At 36.9% G+C, this 15,366-nt stretch overlaps 1 protein-coding gene across 1 annotated transcript; it reads right to left on the reverse strand.

Moving 5' to 3' along the window:
• Nucleotides 1-2,869: 2,869 nt before the first annotated feature.
• On the reverse strand, nucleotides 2,870-15,034 carry HSPA13 (heat shock protein family A (Hsp70) member 13). Its single transcript, XM_059688093.1, has 5 exons — nucleotides 14,874-15,034; nucleotides 12,810-13,150; nucleotides 6,654-6,867; nucleotides 4,709-4,876; nucleotides 2,870-3,582 (listed from the first exon to the last, which is right to left on the reverse strand). The coding sequence occupies exons 1-5, from the start codon at nucleotides 14,896-14,898 to the stop codon at nucleotides 2,915-2,917; spliced, it is 1,416 nt and encodes a 471-aa protein (XP_059544076.1). The 5' UTR covers nucleotides 14,899-15,034; the 3' UTR covers nucleotides 2,870-2,914.
• Between the last annotated feature and the right edge of the window lie 332 nt (nucleotides 15,035-15,366).

Genomic DNA, 15,366 nt, shown 5'->3' on the forward strand with positions numbered 1-15,366 from the left:
CTGAGGCCTCAGCTGCTGAAAACAGGTATCTGGTTTGTTTCGGTTCTATAATCGAAACTCTGTATCAACTCCAGCTCTGAGATCCCAGCTTGCTGAAAGCTGGTTTCTGGGGTTTTGTTTAGCTTCTATATTTGTAACTATGTTTCTTAAACTGCAAGCTCAGAGGCCGGCAAGGCAGGCGGGGAATGTTGGAGTCCTCCGTCACTGAAGCAAGCAAGCCTCATGTTCAGTTTAAGCTGCCTGGCTGCTGGCCGCCATCTTGGCTGGCAGTTAATTTGCATATCTTGCTGATTAGCCAATGGGAAGGGTAGCGGTCGTACGCCAATTACCATGTTTCACTTTTATTAGGTAGGATACTTCTAGGTCAGGGAATTAAGCAGAAAAGTAAGCAATTGCAGAGACAACCAGGATGCAGGGAACTAGGAAACAGCTGTTGAGGTCACATGCCAGGTCAGCTCTAACCCCAAACCCCACTTCCTTTCTTATTTATGTACCTCAGAAAAGGACTCAGGTCTAGTCCTAAATGGAAAAAATAGAGTATAGCTTAAAACAAACTGCAAAGTCATATTTATTTACATTAAAATATGAATGACCTGTATACACACAAATTTAAGAGGCACAATCTGTTATGTACAATACATGTTACACAGTAATATCCGTAGATACATCAGTGGTTTGAGTGAAAACACAGTACCAAAACATTCCTGATACAAAATAAATTACTCATTCACATAATCTAATTATACAAGACATCTAATATTTTAAAAGTTATATACCTCAAAAAACACTAGCTAATTGTATAGCTAAAATGTAATGTTTGTTTTATGAAGAATGTCTTCAGATTGTTATACATAAATGATGTTTTAGAATCCATTTTTATCTTTTAAATAAGCTACATTGATGTTGTCTATATATAGCCTGCTAAAATGATTGAAGACAGACATTACTTCATCTTTTAAAGTTGAAACTATACTAGAGAATATGCTAAACTATTGCCCCAATTCCAACACTGCCATCATAATTTTCAAACACAATTAAATTATTTAAATTCCAATTTTAGAGTATGAGATTCATTGCCCTATTTTGCAAATTGTTTCCTCTAAAAAATATTATCAGATTGTCCTAAACTATCTCTTATTTTGGAGAAATTCAAGTTTTAACAAAAAATCTTAAAACGCTTTAGTAAAAGGCGAAAGATTTATGCGATCTGAAGAGAAACCATAGTATTTAAAACGCTTTAGGTTAAAGCTGATTCTGTATGTAGAGATTTTGAGAAATTGAACACTTTAAAGAGCTTCATAAAAAGATTGTTTTCAGTTTTAAAATCTATTAAATATTTATATGAAGTCCAAGAGAACACTTGAATATTTTCATAATGCAGTGAAGGTTTCATCTTTGGCATTTCTCCATTAGTTCTAAAATAAAATACATCAACGAACATTTTATATTTTTCTATCTACTTCAGACATTTTCTGTACACAAAGTGTTTGAAATTTCATTGCTAAGGAAGTTTTATAGATCTGCAAAGAAGTGTTAACATTTAGCTTTTTATTGAGAAGTTGAAATGTTCTGATGTTGCTGAAATGAGTTTACTCAGTTCTTTTTCAGTAACTGAAAATTCAACATCCTGTCAAATTTAACAATGGATAAGGCAGACAAAATTTAACAAAAATATTGACCAGAATATAATTTTTTAATAATGATATGAAGCATGCCTCTATTACGGAAAAAACATGAGCATCACAGAAACAAAACTGCTATATTTTCTTTCTTGGTCCCTCTAGCTTTCCTAAAAGGAAATACACCAAAACAAAACTTCTACTAATGCTGATTGGCAGAAGTTTTTCACATTGCCTTCCATATTAGATTTCCACATTACTTCCAATATCCACGGATCTTTTTCTCTTCATATACTAACCTTAAGGCTAAAAATTGTCCAAGTGTGACTATTTTAAAATGACAGTAGGAAATAATAGCAAGGTTTTTATAAGTGAGCATATTTTTCCTCATTCAAAACTAAATATGGGAAAAAATCTCAGTAAAACTGAATCAGATACCAGCTACATTACCCAGGACTAACTGAAAATAAGCAAAGAAACAAAACAAAAACATAAAACAAATACTGTAGCTAATTCCTGCTATTTATCAATGTCTGCAAAAATCTTGAATAACAAAAACTGACAGTAACGATGGTTTTATTGTCACATGAATGTATTTTAAAAAGGCTATTAAAAACTCCCCATTGTTTGCTAACCAGGCAGAATCATGGAAATCCAAGCAGCGAATGATGCACAGCAGATAAAGGAACTAGAATACATAAATTGGGTATTTTCTACTATCTGGTATTAGAACATTTGAATAAATTTATAGCTATTTCAGAAAGAGAAATATATCCAATGAATGTATTTTAAAAATCTGGAGAATGCAGATTACATGAATAGATACATAATGGGGTATTGAATCTGTGAAAGTAATCTTGTTATATAATATGGCAATTATTGAATATCACATATATAGCTTATATTAATACTTCTATCTCCCAGCCAATGCTAATACCTGACATCAACACCGTCCTTCAAGTACAGTTCAAATTATTAGTTACATGTGATAATCAAGTAAATTAACTGGCAGTAGACAATGTTCACAGAAAACAATTTTAAGTGCATATGGTTATCTACTTCCAGAATCCAGAAAATATAGCCATCCATGCTCCTATCATTTTAGAAGTATTTCAGGAATGGGACCTCTCCAAAATCAAACAGGATCAATCTGGTCACATTAAATCTTAAAACAAATGTTATGTAAATTTTATATATCTAAATGTTGCCTTTTAGGTAAATTTTTGAGATAGTTTAGACATTTTTTTGAGGAGGAGGTGGTCTGATAAGATCACAAATAATCATTCTTCCAAAATTCAGTTGAAATTGGTCTTTTGTAAATGCTTATTGGGAATTTCTAAAGCACTGACTTGAAGAGGCCAAGAACCTCCATCAATCCCTGCTTGGATAGCCACTCCCGTCACCACTGCCAGGTCAGGGTCTACAGACGTGTTGGGATCCTTTCCAAAGAACTCCTGAATGACTTGACGGATTCGAGGAATACGAGTAGAGCCCCCAACCAATACCACCTCATCAACTTCAGTCTTTTCCAGGTGGCCTTCTTTCAATACTTGCTGAATGGGCACCAGTATTTTCTGGAAGAGATCTTCATTTAGGGTGTCAAAGAGCTCCCGTGATATTTCTGTTTCAAATAAAACCTGACTTTCTCCACTTTTCTTTTCAGAAAGGCCAGCTCCAAACATGCTGCTTACATGGTGGCCACCTGCTGGGGACAGTCTGTCCTCTGACAGTTCAGTGTCACTGCTTGGAGTTTCCTTCTTGTCCTTTTCCTCTACTGTTAGTAACACTGACATCTGAGCAGATTGATGAAGAGTCAGGTTTAATTTGACCATTTCCACAGCTTGTCTTAATCTGTGAATTTCCTCTTTCCTAGAGGGTAGGAAGCCATATGTTTGATAGATCTGTTTATATAAGTACTGAAGCAATCTCTGATTGAAGTCCTGTCCTCCAAGTTTATTGTTTCCTAAGTTAAAAATAAAAGTTTATATTATAGTTATTCATATATGTGTATATACATGTACTTATTCAGCATGTATGTATAAATATAATTTTATTGGAGTAACAAAGTCTGTATTGAAGATATTGTTCGATCCCTGGTTCGGGTGTGTGCAGGAGGCAGCCAATTGATTTTTCTATCTCACATCAATGTTTTTTTCTCTCTCTCCCTTCCTAAGAACACAAGAAAAAAAAATAAAAGACCTCTATGCCTTTCCACATCCCAGTCCCAGGAAATTACCAATACTCTCCGTTGGCTATATTCCTACTTATAAAAAAAAAACCCAAAAAACAAAAACAAAAAACAACAAATGTGCACATCTGGGTTAATTTTTTTAAATGATGTAAAAGGAAGTATCTCTTAATGATATCAAATAGTTTTTTCAGAAAAAAGATTGAGAACACAGATTGGCTTTTAAGTAACAATTTAGAAACACTTTCTAAGGAGAAAGTCCTTCTTATAATTAAAACGTACCAACAGGAATTTTTTCTTAAAAAAATAAAAAATAAACAAAAATCCTTTGCTTGTATGGTTAAGAGCTGAAAAGCAGAAAAAAAAAATAACTTAAAAGGAAAAGAGTAATAGAATATAAATCCCCAGCACTAAACTTCATTCTAAAGAGAGTCCAGTTAGGAGGAAGTCAAATGCAGAAGTTAGACTACTTATAACTTACAGCTCCACTTTTCAAACAGGCTTATTCATCCCTTAAGCTAAATTAAAACAAAAACCTTTTTAAAAGATTTAGAATGAAAATCCTATCACTTCCTAAAGAATACTAAAGATATCTATTTTGTGAAACAGATTACCCAATGAAATCAACTGATCACTCTTCATTTTAAAAGAATTTCTTTCCTTCTGTTCCCTTTACCATAGCCATGAAAAGCATTGGCTCAGTGAGCTACCACTGGCGGTGTATTTATCTGACTTATAGGATGCACAGTCATTTTTTGTAAATACATATAAATGGAGGCATAAAATTACATATACAGATTACCAAAATGAAGTCAAAGAATACTGAAAAAAATTAAACACTTCACACATTAGATATGCTAATGTGTCTAAACCTCTTTAACTCTCTCTATATTTTTCTTACCTGACATTGCCCTGGTTAGAAACATTCCTCCTTGCTTATTCAGTAATGACACATCTAGAGTTCCTCCGCCCAAATCTATCACCAAGACATGAAAGACATCAGCCTTGTGGAGACCATAGGCCATAGCTGCCGCTGTGGGTTCATTTATTACCCTTAAGATCTTCAGTCCTGTAAGATGGGTTGGAGGAAAGAATAGCTCATGAGAAGACACAATAAAGACATTCAATCTCACTCAACCTCACGTTAGTGTCTTCTAAAGATCAAATTCTGCTGGTACAAAAAACTCCACTCAGTAATACTGAGAAAGAACAGTCATAAGCCCAATAAAACTAACATAATGTTATTGTTCCTCTAAATAGGTATCATTAAAATTATTCTAAAAGATTATAATAGAATAAAGACCCAGATTCAGTGGAATATATAATTCTATTCTTAATTCATACTTCATTTAAACAAAATTCTGAGCCTCTTCTCATTGTCATATTTTACTTGGGAATTTATGAGTAATAAAACTTTAATCATTATATACCATAACATACTGCTATGGAAATGAGGTTAAGTTTACTGTGCTCTTCTGTTAAAAATGAAAGATGAATAAACAGAAAATAATTTTAAAAATCTAGATGAGATGCTCTAATAGCTATAATTATACTTTTAAAGAGTACTTAAAATATAAGACCCTCAAATGTGAATCTAAAAAATACAGCTAATCTGATTTTGATTTGTTACCTATGTGCAGGCAAAGGATCAGATTTCCTTGAGCAAAATTCCTGCTTTAAACTAACTGCCACACGAGTGGTCTGGAAAGTAAGACGGCTTTCTGTATCAGGAGCCATAAAACTATTCAGACTCTTAAGAATTTATTCAGAGATCGTAATACCCTTCACCTTAGTTCTCTGACTTCATCACTCACTCTGCCCTGGCCACACTGGCTAATGTACTATCTTCTTAATAGCAAATTCCATTTTGTGGCTTCCCCACTGGCCATTCACTCTCTCCTGCAACATACTTCCCCTATTTCCTTGACTATCTACCTTGCTTCTCTTAAATCTGCTTAAATGTTATTTTCTGAATGAGGCTTACCTGACCACTCTCTTTAAAACCTGCAAGACTCCCTATTCTCTAACCTTTTTTATTTTTCCCCCCCCATAGGATGTTACTTTCAGATTTTTTATCTAGGTTTCCTACCAGAGGCCAGGTTACTCCTCCAGGGACATTTGGTAATATCTGGAGAAAAAAAAGATTGTCACCCCTTAGGTGGTGAGGGTTCTGTTAGCATCTGGTAAGTAGAGGCTAGGGATGCTGCAAAATATCCTACAGTACATTGGACAGTCCTCCACAACAAAGAATTATCCAGCTCAAAACCTCAATAATGCTATAGGTGAGAAATACTTAACAAGTATATTAAGTACTCCATAATATACTTACCTTTGTGCTGATTTTGAGTTTCCCTCTAGTAGAATATAAGGTCCACGAGAACTGGAATTTGTCTGTTTATATAGTTCAGATTTATATTTATATAAGGGATATAACTTTTCAATATAAATTCCATGCGAACAGATACTAGTATATATTGAGACACTCAGATTTGTTGAATGGTGTTAAATGAATTCTCCCTCACCTCAAGACTTTTTAAAAACATTATATTTGTCTTAACATTAAAGAAAGTTTAGAAGAAAAAACTTGTTTTTAACATGTGTCCATGGTATCTTGCAGCGTTTGTCATGTGCCTGACTGGTTGTTGTCAGTTATATATTTTATATTGTCCTATAGACTTTCTTAATTATCATCTGAAAACTTATATCAAAATCCATCTAATTTACCTGACATATAGTTTATGAGCTTAGTTAGTTAGATGGTTTGCAAAGGGATACATCTTACTATAGAAAATTTTCAGCCTCAGAAAATTTTGATAAAAATGTAACTCAGGCAAGGGTAATATTACCTGCAAGGTTAGCAGCTTCAATTGTTGAATTTCTCTGTTTTAAATCAAATTCTGCAGGTACAGAAATAACTGCGTTGGCAACTGGCATTCCAAGATATTCCTCTGCCATTTCCTTTAATTTCAATAGTAGTCTAGAGCCAACATATTCTGGGGAAACGGTGATGGTCTCATTACTTGTCACAGAAAACTCAACCATTCCATTTTTGTTTAAAACCTGTGAATAATAGGAATAAAGTTAACTAAGGAGGTAAAAGACCTGTACTTGGAAAACTACAGGACACTGAAAAAAGAGATAAAGAGATAAACAAATGGAAGAATATACCGTGTTCGTGGACTGGTAGAATCAACATCATCAAAATGTCCATACTACTCGAAGCAATTTATAGATTCAATGCAATCCCCATTAAAATACCAATGGCAGCCCTGCCAGCTTGGCTCGGTGGTTGAGTGTTGACCTATGAACCAGGAGGTCACGGTTCGATTCCCGGTCATGGCACATGCTGGGGTTGTGGGCTGGATCCCCATTGAGGGGCATGCAGGAGGCAGCTGATTGGTGATTCTCTCTCATCACTGATGTTTCTCTCTCTCCCTCTCCCTTCCTCACTAAAATAAATGCAAATATGTTTTAAAAAATAAAACTCTCTACATCTCTTCTTTTTTTATTTTATTTATTTATTTATTTTTATTGCTTAAAGTATTGCAAAGGGTATTACATATGTGTCCATTTCCCCCCCCACCCTAGACAGTCCCCTAGCCTCCCATATCCCCCAGTGTCTTATGTCCATTGGTTATGCTTATATGCATGCATACAAGTCCTTTAGTTGATCTCTTATCCCCCTACCTCCTGCCCCCAAACCCTCCCCGGCCTTCCCGCTGCAGTTTGACAATCTGTTTGAGGCAGCTCTGCCTCTGTATCTATTATTGTTCAAAAGTTTATAATGGTCTCTATTGTCCATGAATGAGTGAGATCATGTGGTATTTTTCCTTTATTGACTGGCTTATTTCACTTAGCATAATGCTCTCCAGTTCCATCCATGACGTTGCAAATGGTAAGAGTTGCTTCCTTTTTACAGCAGCATAGTATTCCATCGTGTAGATGTACCACAGTTTTCTAATCCATTCATCTACTGATGGGCACTTAGGCTGTTTCCAGATCTTAGCTATGGTGAATTGTGCTGCTATGAACATAGGGGTGCATATATCCTTTCTGATTGGTGTTTCTGGTTTCTTGGGATATATTCCTAGAAGTGGGATCACAAGGTCAAATGGGAGTTCCATTTTCAGTTTTTTAAGGAAACTCCATACTGTCTTCCATAGTGGCTGCGCCAGTCTGCATTCCCACCAGCAGTGCACAAGTATTCCTTTTTCTCCACATCCTCTCCAGCACTTGTCGTTTGTTGAATTGTTGATGATAGCCAGTCTGACAGGTGTGAGATGGTACCTCATTGTTGTTTTGATTTGCATCTCTCGGATGATTAGTGACTTTGAGCATGTTTTCATATGTCTCTTGGCTTTCTGAATGTCCTCTTTTGAAAGGTGTCTATTTAGGTCCTTTGCCCATTTTTTGATTGGATTGTTTATGTTCCTTTTGTTAAGTTGTATGAGTTCCCTATAAATTTTGGAGATTAGGGCCTTATCAGATATGACATTGGCAAGTATGTTTTCCCACACAGTGGGTTTTCTCGTTGTTTTGATCTACATCTTAAAAAATAAATAAAAATAATAAAATACCAACGACATATTTCGCAGGCTTAGAACTAACTCTACAAAAATTCATATGGAATGAAAAAAGATCCCAAATAGCCCCAGGAATCCTGAGAAAGAAGAACAAAGTTGGAGGGATCACAATACCAGATATCAAGCTATATTATAAAGCCACTGTTCTCAAAACTTCCTGGTACTGGCACAAGAACAGACAAATTGATCAATGGAACAGAACAGAGAGCCAAGCCCTTATGCTCAATTAATATTTGACAAAGGAGGCAAGAACATACAATGGAGTCAAGACAGTCTCTTCAATAAATGGTGTTGGGAAAACTGGACAGATAGATGCAAAAAATGAAACTAGATCACCAACTTACACCATACACAAAAATAAACCCAAAATGGATAAAGGACTTAAATGCAAGACGGGAAACCATAAAAATCTTAGAAGACTCCATAGGCAGCAAAATATCAGACATATGTTGTAGCAATATCTTTACCAATACAGCTATTAGGGCAATGGAAACTAAGGAGAAAATAAACAAATGGGACTACATCAAAATAAAAAAGCTTCTGCACAGCAAAAGAAACCATCCACAAAACAACAAGAAAGCCCACTGCATGGGAAAACATGTTTTCCAATGCTATCTCTGATAAGGGCTTAATCTCCAAAATTTACAGGGAACTCATACAACTTAAGAAAAAGAAGATAAACAATCCAATCAAAAAATAGGCAAAGGACCTAAATAGACACTTTTTAAAAGAAGACATAAGGATTTAAAAAAAAAAAAAAAAGCCGAAACCGGTTTGGCTCAGTGGATAGAGCATCAGCTTGCAGACTGAAAGGTCCCAGGTTCGATTACGGTCAAGGGCATGTACCTGGGTTGCGGGCACATCCCCAGTAGGAGATGTGCAGGAGGCAGCTGATCGGTGTTTCTCTCTCATCGATGTTTCTAACTCTCTATCTCTCTCCCTTCCTCTCTGTAAAAAATCAATAAAATATATTTTTTTTAAAAAAAGAAGAAGACATAAGGAAGGCCAAGAGACATATGAAAACATGCTCAAAGTCACTAATCATCTGAGAGATGCAAATCAAAACAACAATGAGGTACCATCTCACACCTGTAAGAATGGCTATCATCAGCAAATCAACAAAGGACAACTGCTGGCGAGGATGTGGAGAAAAAGGAACACTCCTGCACTGATGGTGATGCAGACTGGTGTAGCCACTGTGGAAAACAGTATGGAGTTTCCTCAAAAAGTTAAAAATGGAACTCCTACTTGACCCAGTAATCCCACTTCTAGGAATATATCCCAAGAAATAAGAAACACCAATCAGAAAGGACATATGCACCCCTATGTTCATAGGAGCACAATTTACCATAGCTAAGATCTGGAAACAGCCTAAGTGCCCATCAGCAGATGAGTGGATTAGAAAACTGTGGTACATCTACACAATGGAATACTACTTGCTATAAAAAAGAAGAAACTTCTACCATTTGCAACAGCATGGATGGACTTGGAGAGCATTATTCTAAGTGAAATAAGCCAGTCAGAGAAAGATAAATATCACATGATCTCACTCATATGTGGGATATAATGAACAACATAAACTGATGAACAACAATAGATCCAGAGACAAAGAAACACTGAACCAGACCGTCCAACCAGAAGGAAGGCGGGAAGGGGTAGGGGTGAGAAGGGGGGGGGGGGCGGTAAGAGATCAACCAAAGGACTTGTATGCGTGCATAATAGCATAACCAATGGACAAGGACACTGGGGCAGTGGGGGCTTGTCCTGGGAGTGGCCAGGGAGTGGTCAATTGGGGAAAAAGGAGACATATGTAATACTTTAAACAATAAAAAAACCCTGTGAATAAGATTTGCAAAGAGTTTAAAAGCATATATACACATACATACATATAAACTTACACACACACACACACACACACACACACACACACACACACACACTGGACTTTAATCAAAACTTACCTTTACCTTTACAAGGTCACAAAATTCATTTGTAATGTACCAAGTACATTTATTATGATTAGAGGTTATAAAGTTATACTTTAAAATCTATAAAATGAATCCACATCATAGTTTTTTGATAACAGAAAAATAACATTCATCACTAAGCACATAGCTGGAACATAAAAGATTCTCAATATATATCTGTTAAAGAAAAAATGGATGATGAAATATAAGGAATAATAGTTGCTAAATTATGTATGTGACTAAGGATTTTTTTTCCCTCTTAAAATTAAGTTGTTCCAAAATTAATAGATAACTGAAAGAATGTTCTGGTACATATCAGCAAGAATAATTTTAGTACTTCATTATGTTCTTAGCCAAAAATCAAATATCAGTTACATTCTTGTATCCATGAAAATGTGTATTAGCTCAATATCCCTGCTAATGTAGTTTCCATTTAAAAAACTAGATTAATTCTAAAACATTCTATCCTAGATTCACCAAGAAGACTGCACTAACATCAACAGTAAAGAGAATTAGTCTGTTCTGAGTTATTAAGAGTATTAACCCCAGTCATTCTAGACCAGTGGTTCTCAACCTGTGGGTCGAGATCCCTTTGGGGGTCGAACGACCCTTTCACAGGGGTCGCCTAAATACATCCTGCATATCAGGTCTTTACATTACGATTCATAACAGTAGCAAAATTATAGTTATGAAGTAGCAACGAAAATAATTTTATGGTTTAATACAGTTCCTCATGAAGTAGCAACATGAGGCACTGTATTAAAGGGTCGCGGCATTAGGAAGGTTGAGAACCACTGTTTTAGACTATATATCTAGCTTTCAATCAAGAAACCTATATGATGAATACAAAAGCAAGCTACAGACACTATTAAAATTAGGTTCAAAGACACCAGTACTGTCAGAGCCCACATGAAACAGAAACAGCAACAGAATCAGATTACTTAGAAACTCATGGACAAAAAATGAAAAAAACGTAACTATATAAATAATATACCTCAAACTATAATTTAGAAGAAAATTTATAGTTTTATATTATTTTATCATTGCATAAGATTATAAATTAATAAAGTTTCCTAAGAAACTAAAAAAGAAACTTAAGAAATGCATGGAGAATTTTTTTCTACTTTGAAACAGATTGAAAAATTGAGAATTTTTATGGATGGATTCAAATAAGCAATATTGATATAACTATCTAGTATTTAAAAACCTATCATTTAAAATCCCACTTTGTATTACGTATACAAGAAAAACACTACATGAAATAAACATTTCAATGTTTAAAAGAAAAAACCCCCAGCAAAATCCAAACCTAAAAAATACTCATATAGAAGTATTAGGAAAAAAACAACAAAAAACAACAAGTGGATAGGATTGGAAAGCCATTGTAAACACAATAAGAGTACAAAACCATTTTAACACATTAAGAGATAATTTTACTACATAAAAAATTGGTACTCTTAACTGCTCAAAAACAAAATTATGTCATCAGGAAAAAAGGGAAAAACTACTGAAAACATATCACAAATGTATTTCATGACATCAGAAAAGAAAAAACACCCTCCACCTCCCAAAAATAGGACAAAGAACAAGAAATGGGTCACTAAAGAAAATAAAAATGTGAAGAAAGTAATTTTTAACTCTGACCTCACTAGAAATAATAGGAATTGATGCAAGCTATCACTTTTTACTTTTCTATTGGCAAAGATTAAAATAACTAGTGAAGATACAGGCACTCTATAAAACAGTAGTTAAGAGCATATAACCTTTTCGGTGCATAATTTGTCAATATAAATCAAAAGCCTCAACACATGTGTACATTTGACCTATCAATTTCTACTTCTAGAATTCAAATTTAGGAAATTATCAGAGAAATGTAAAAAGATATATATATATATATATAAAAGGATACTTACTGAAGCTCTAACATTAGTGGGAAACCAGGGAAAAAATAAAATTTATTCCGATAAAAACTGGGTAATTAAGTACTTGAATGGTCATTCCATGAAACCATGAAGGATAATGATGGGAATGTATTGACTAATTGGCCATGACATGTTGATAAGTTTCAAACAACTCATAAAACAGAATGCCTAATTTGATATTTTTTACATATACAAGTATGTATACACTCAATATGTGTATACTTATGCAGAGAATATAACCATCCATCCATATGGTACATGGGGCTTCCTTAGCCTTCCTGCTACAATGAAAGACTTAAGTGACATTCTAAGGATGGCAGAGCAAGAATGTAAGATGCTAAGTCTTTGACAGCACTGTGGAGCCACTGAATTAGCTCACCCTGGACCTGCCATGAAACTGCTTGTTATACAATAGCTTCCATGCAAATTGAGTCAGTTGAAATAAAAAGTTTTATAACTTGTTGCCAAAGCATATAATTGAAACAATAATCTGATCTAAAATTAAAATAGATTTTAGCTTAATTACTTACCTTAAATGGGTATCTGCCAATCTCAGCCTCCAGCTCTTCTGGGGTAAAAATCTTGCCTATGAATCTTTTGGCATCATATATTGTGTTCTGAGGATTTGAATCTGCCAGCTCTAAGCTTTCATATCCCACATAAACATCATGGTCAGTGAAAGACACCATACTGGGTATGCTGATATGGCCATTTTCATCTGGAATGACCTTTACTTTTCCTGTGCCAGGAAAAAACACCCCAACAGAGCAGTAGGTGGTGCCAAGGTCAATGCCAATCACTTTAGGAGTAGGCAATGGTAAATACTGTTGTGACAAATAGCCAGCCAACAGGAGAGTCAAGACAGCTGATCCTGAAATACAAGCAGATTAAAATATATGTCTTATCAAACTGGTACAATAAGCTAAATTACTATAGTAAAGTCCCTTTAATATCTCTCTTTGAAACAAGACTAAAAAATACACTCTCAAAATATTTTCTTTTATAATACTAATGGTAACACTTCTCTCAAACATCAAGTTTTTCACACTGTAAATTGATAGCACTTAAAAGGAGGTAACAAGAAAAACAAAAAAACTTATTCGTCTATTTCACATGGGTGGATAAAGGAATAAAAAGTAAAAACATTTAAATAACAATTGTGCTGACATTGACAGGAAAACTCATTCTTCTGGAGCAAATTAAATATAATCCAATTTCTTGGTCAATTGATACTTGATTTTATAGCTTTATAATTAGCTTTAGTTACCATTATTAAAAAGAAACTCCATTATTAAAATTTCCACAGCAAGACCTCGCTTATTATAAGGCTAAAATGATTTATCCCTGCACTAACCGGTTTGGCTCAGTGGATAGAGCGTCCGCCTGCGGAATGAAGGGTCCCCGGTTCGATTCCAGTCAAAGGCATGTACCTTGGTTGCAGGCACATCCCCAGTAGGGGGTGTGCAGGAAGCAGCTGATCGATGTTTCTAACTCTCTATCCCTCTCCCTTCCTCCGGTAAAAATCAATAAAATATTTTTTTAAAAATTATTTATCCCTTTATCTCCTTTTTTATTTAAACAACATAAAATCGATATATTGGAGAAAATGGTTTTGAAAGCTGCTTAGAGATTAAACTGTCAATTCATAACAGAACATAGTGAACTTTCTCTGTGTTGAAATATCAATTAAGGACACACTTCTATCAGAAGTAGCATTTAGAGAAGAAGCATCAAAGTGTGTCCTGCAAACCTGACGGCAACAGAAGCGGAAGCTCCTTGCGGGCAGGTTTTGCTCACTGTTGTATCTCCTACCCCAAGAACGGTTCCTAGCAAACAGCAGGTGTTCCGCAATCACTAACGGATGAGAAAAACAAGTATGGACAAATGCCCGATGAAGGAAGGTGTCACTTCGGATATTACAATTGAGTTATTTGGCTTCAGGAAGCTATGCTAACCTCCTGTGTCGTCATGTTACCTAGGACCTAAAACGTCAATCTGTAGGAGTCTGTTTTTACTAATTGTTATCTCATCCTCATGAACACATAATTCAACCAAGTGAAACCAAGTGCCCAGCCCACTTTCCTCTCGCTCCTACGTGCAGAATTTCAGAAGCACTTCATCCCCGTTTGTCCGGGGAGGGGAATTCTAACCCGGACTGGCAGGAGGAGCACAGCGCGGCACAGCGCAGAGGCCTGGCTCGCCAACCCCGGCCCCGCTGGGGCCCACGGCCCGGCGCAGCGGGCTCCGCCCACAAAGGGGAGCTGGAGATGCATGTCCGAAGGCCCCAACTCAACGTACGATTCGAAATCGACGCTGTTTTGGAAAGAACTGCTCCCAGGCCTGATGTCCCTGGGATGGACGCAGAAGGATGCCGCCCGCCCTACGTGGTGGGCCTACCGGGTCGGGGCCATCCTAGAGGCGACTCCTAAGCGGCTCTCGGAGAAGCCCCAACCCGCCTCTAAATCACCTTTTCGGCGCCTTTCCTGCTGCGCAACCTGGATCTAGAGGGTGTGGCCATCACCCCCACCCATCCGGCTCCCCACAAACGCTCTAGTCAGTGCCCACACCAGCGACAGGGACCCCGGAGCACTGACCTAAGATCGTCATCTCTCCGGCCATCACAGTCCCGCCGAAGAGGTTTGGGATGACTGTACCAGACGGGAGGCGCCGCCCCCACGCCGCCGGACGGCCCGCTGACCCCTGGGAAATGTAGTTCTCTCGCTCTGACGCGGCCAGGGAAGCTACGTGGCGGACCAGAGAAAGGACTTTCTTTACCATGAGGTCGCGAGGCTGAGAACCTCCATTCAACTGCTGCTAGGGACAACAGAGCCGCCCTCCCACGCAAGGACTGCCGAGCCAATTGGGCTGAGGAGGAGGAGAGTCAAGTAGAGGGGCTGGACTTTACTCATCCAACCGGAAGCGCGTCGGGCCACCGGAGGGAAGAAGTCTCTCTAGCACCGCCCTGCCGCTTTGCTTTCTGGGTAGTGTAGTTTGAGCCTTCCCCAGTTCGCCAGAGGGACAGAGAGAACCGCTAGCCTATTGTGTGTGTGTGTAGGGGTAGGGGGGGGGGGAGGGCGGGGAGGGGTC

The sequence above is a fragment of the Myotis daubentonii genome, chromosome 3, assembly GCF_963259705.1.
Source record: "Myotis daubentonii chromosome 3, mMyoDau2.1, whole genome shotgun sequence".
NCBI lineage: Eukaryota > Metazoa > Chordata > Mammalia > Chiroptera > Vespertilionidae > Myotis > Myotis daubentonii.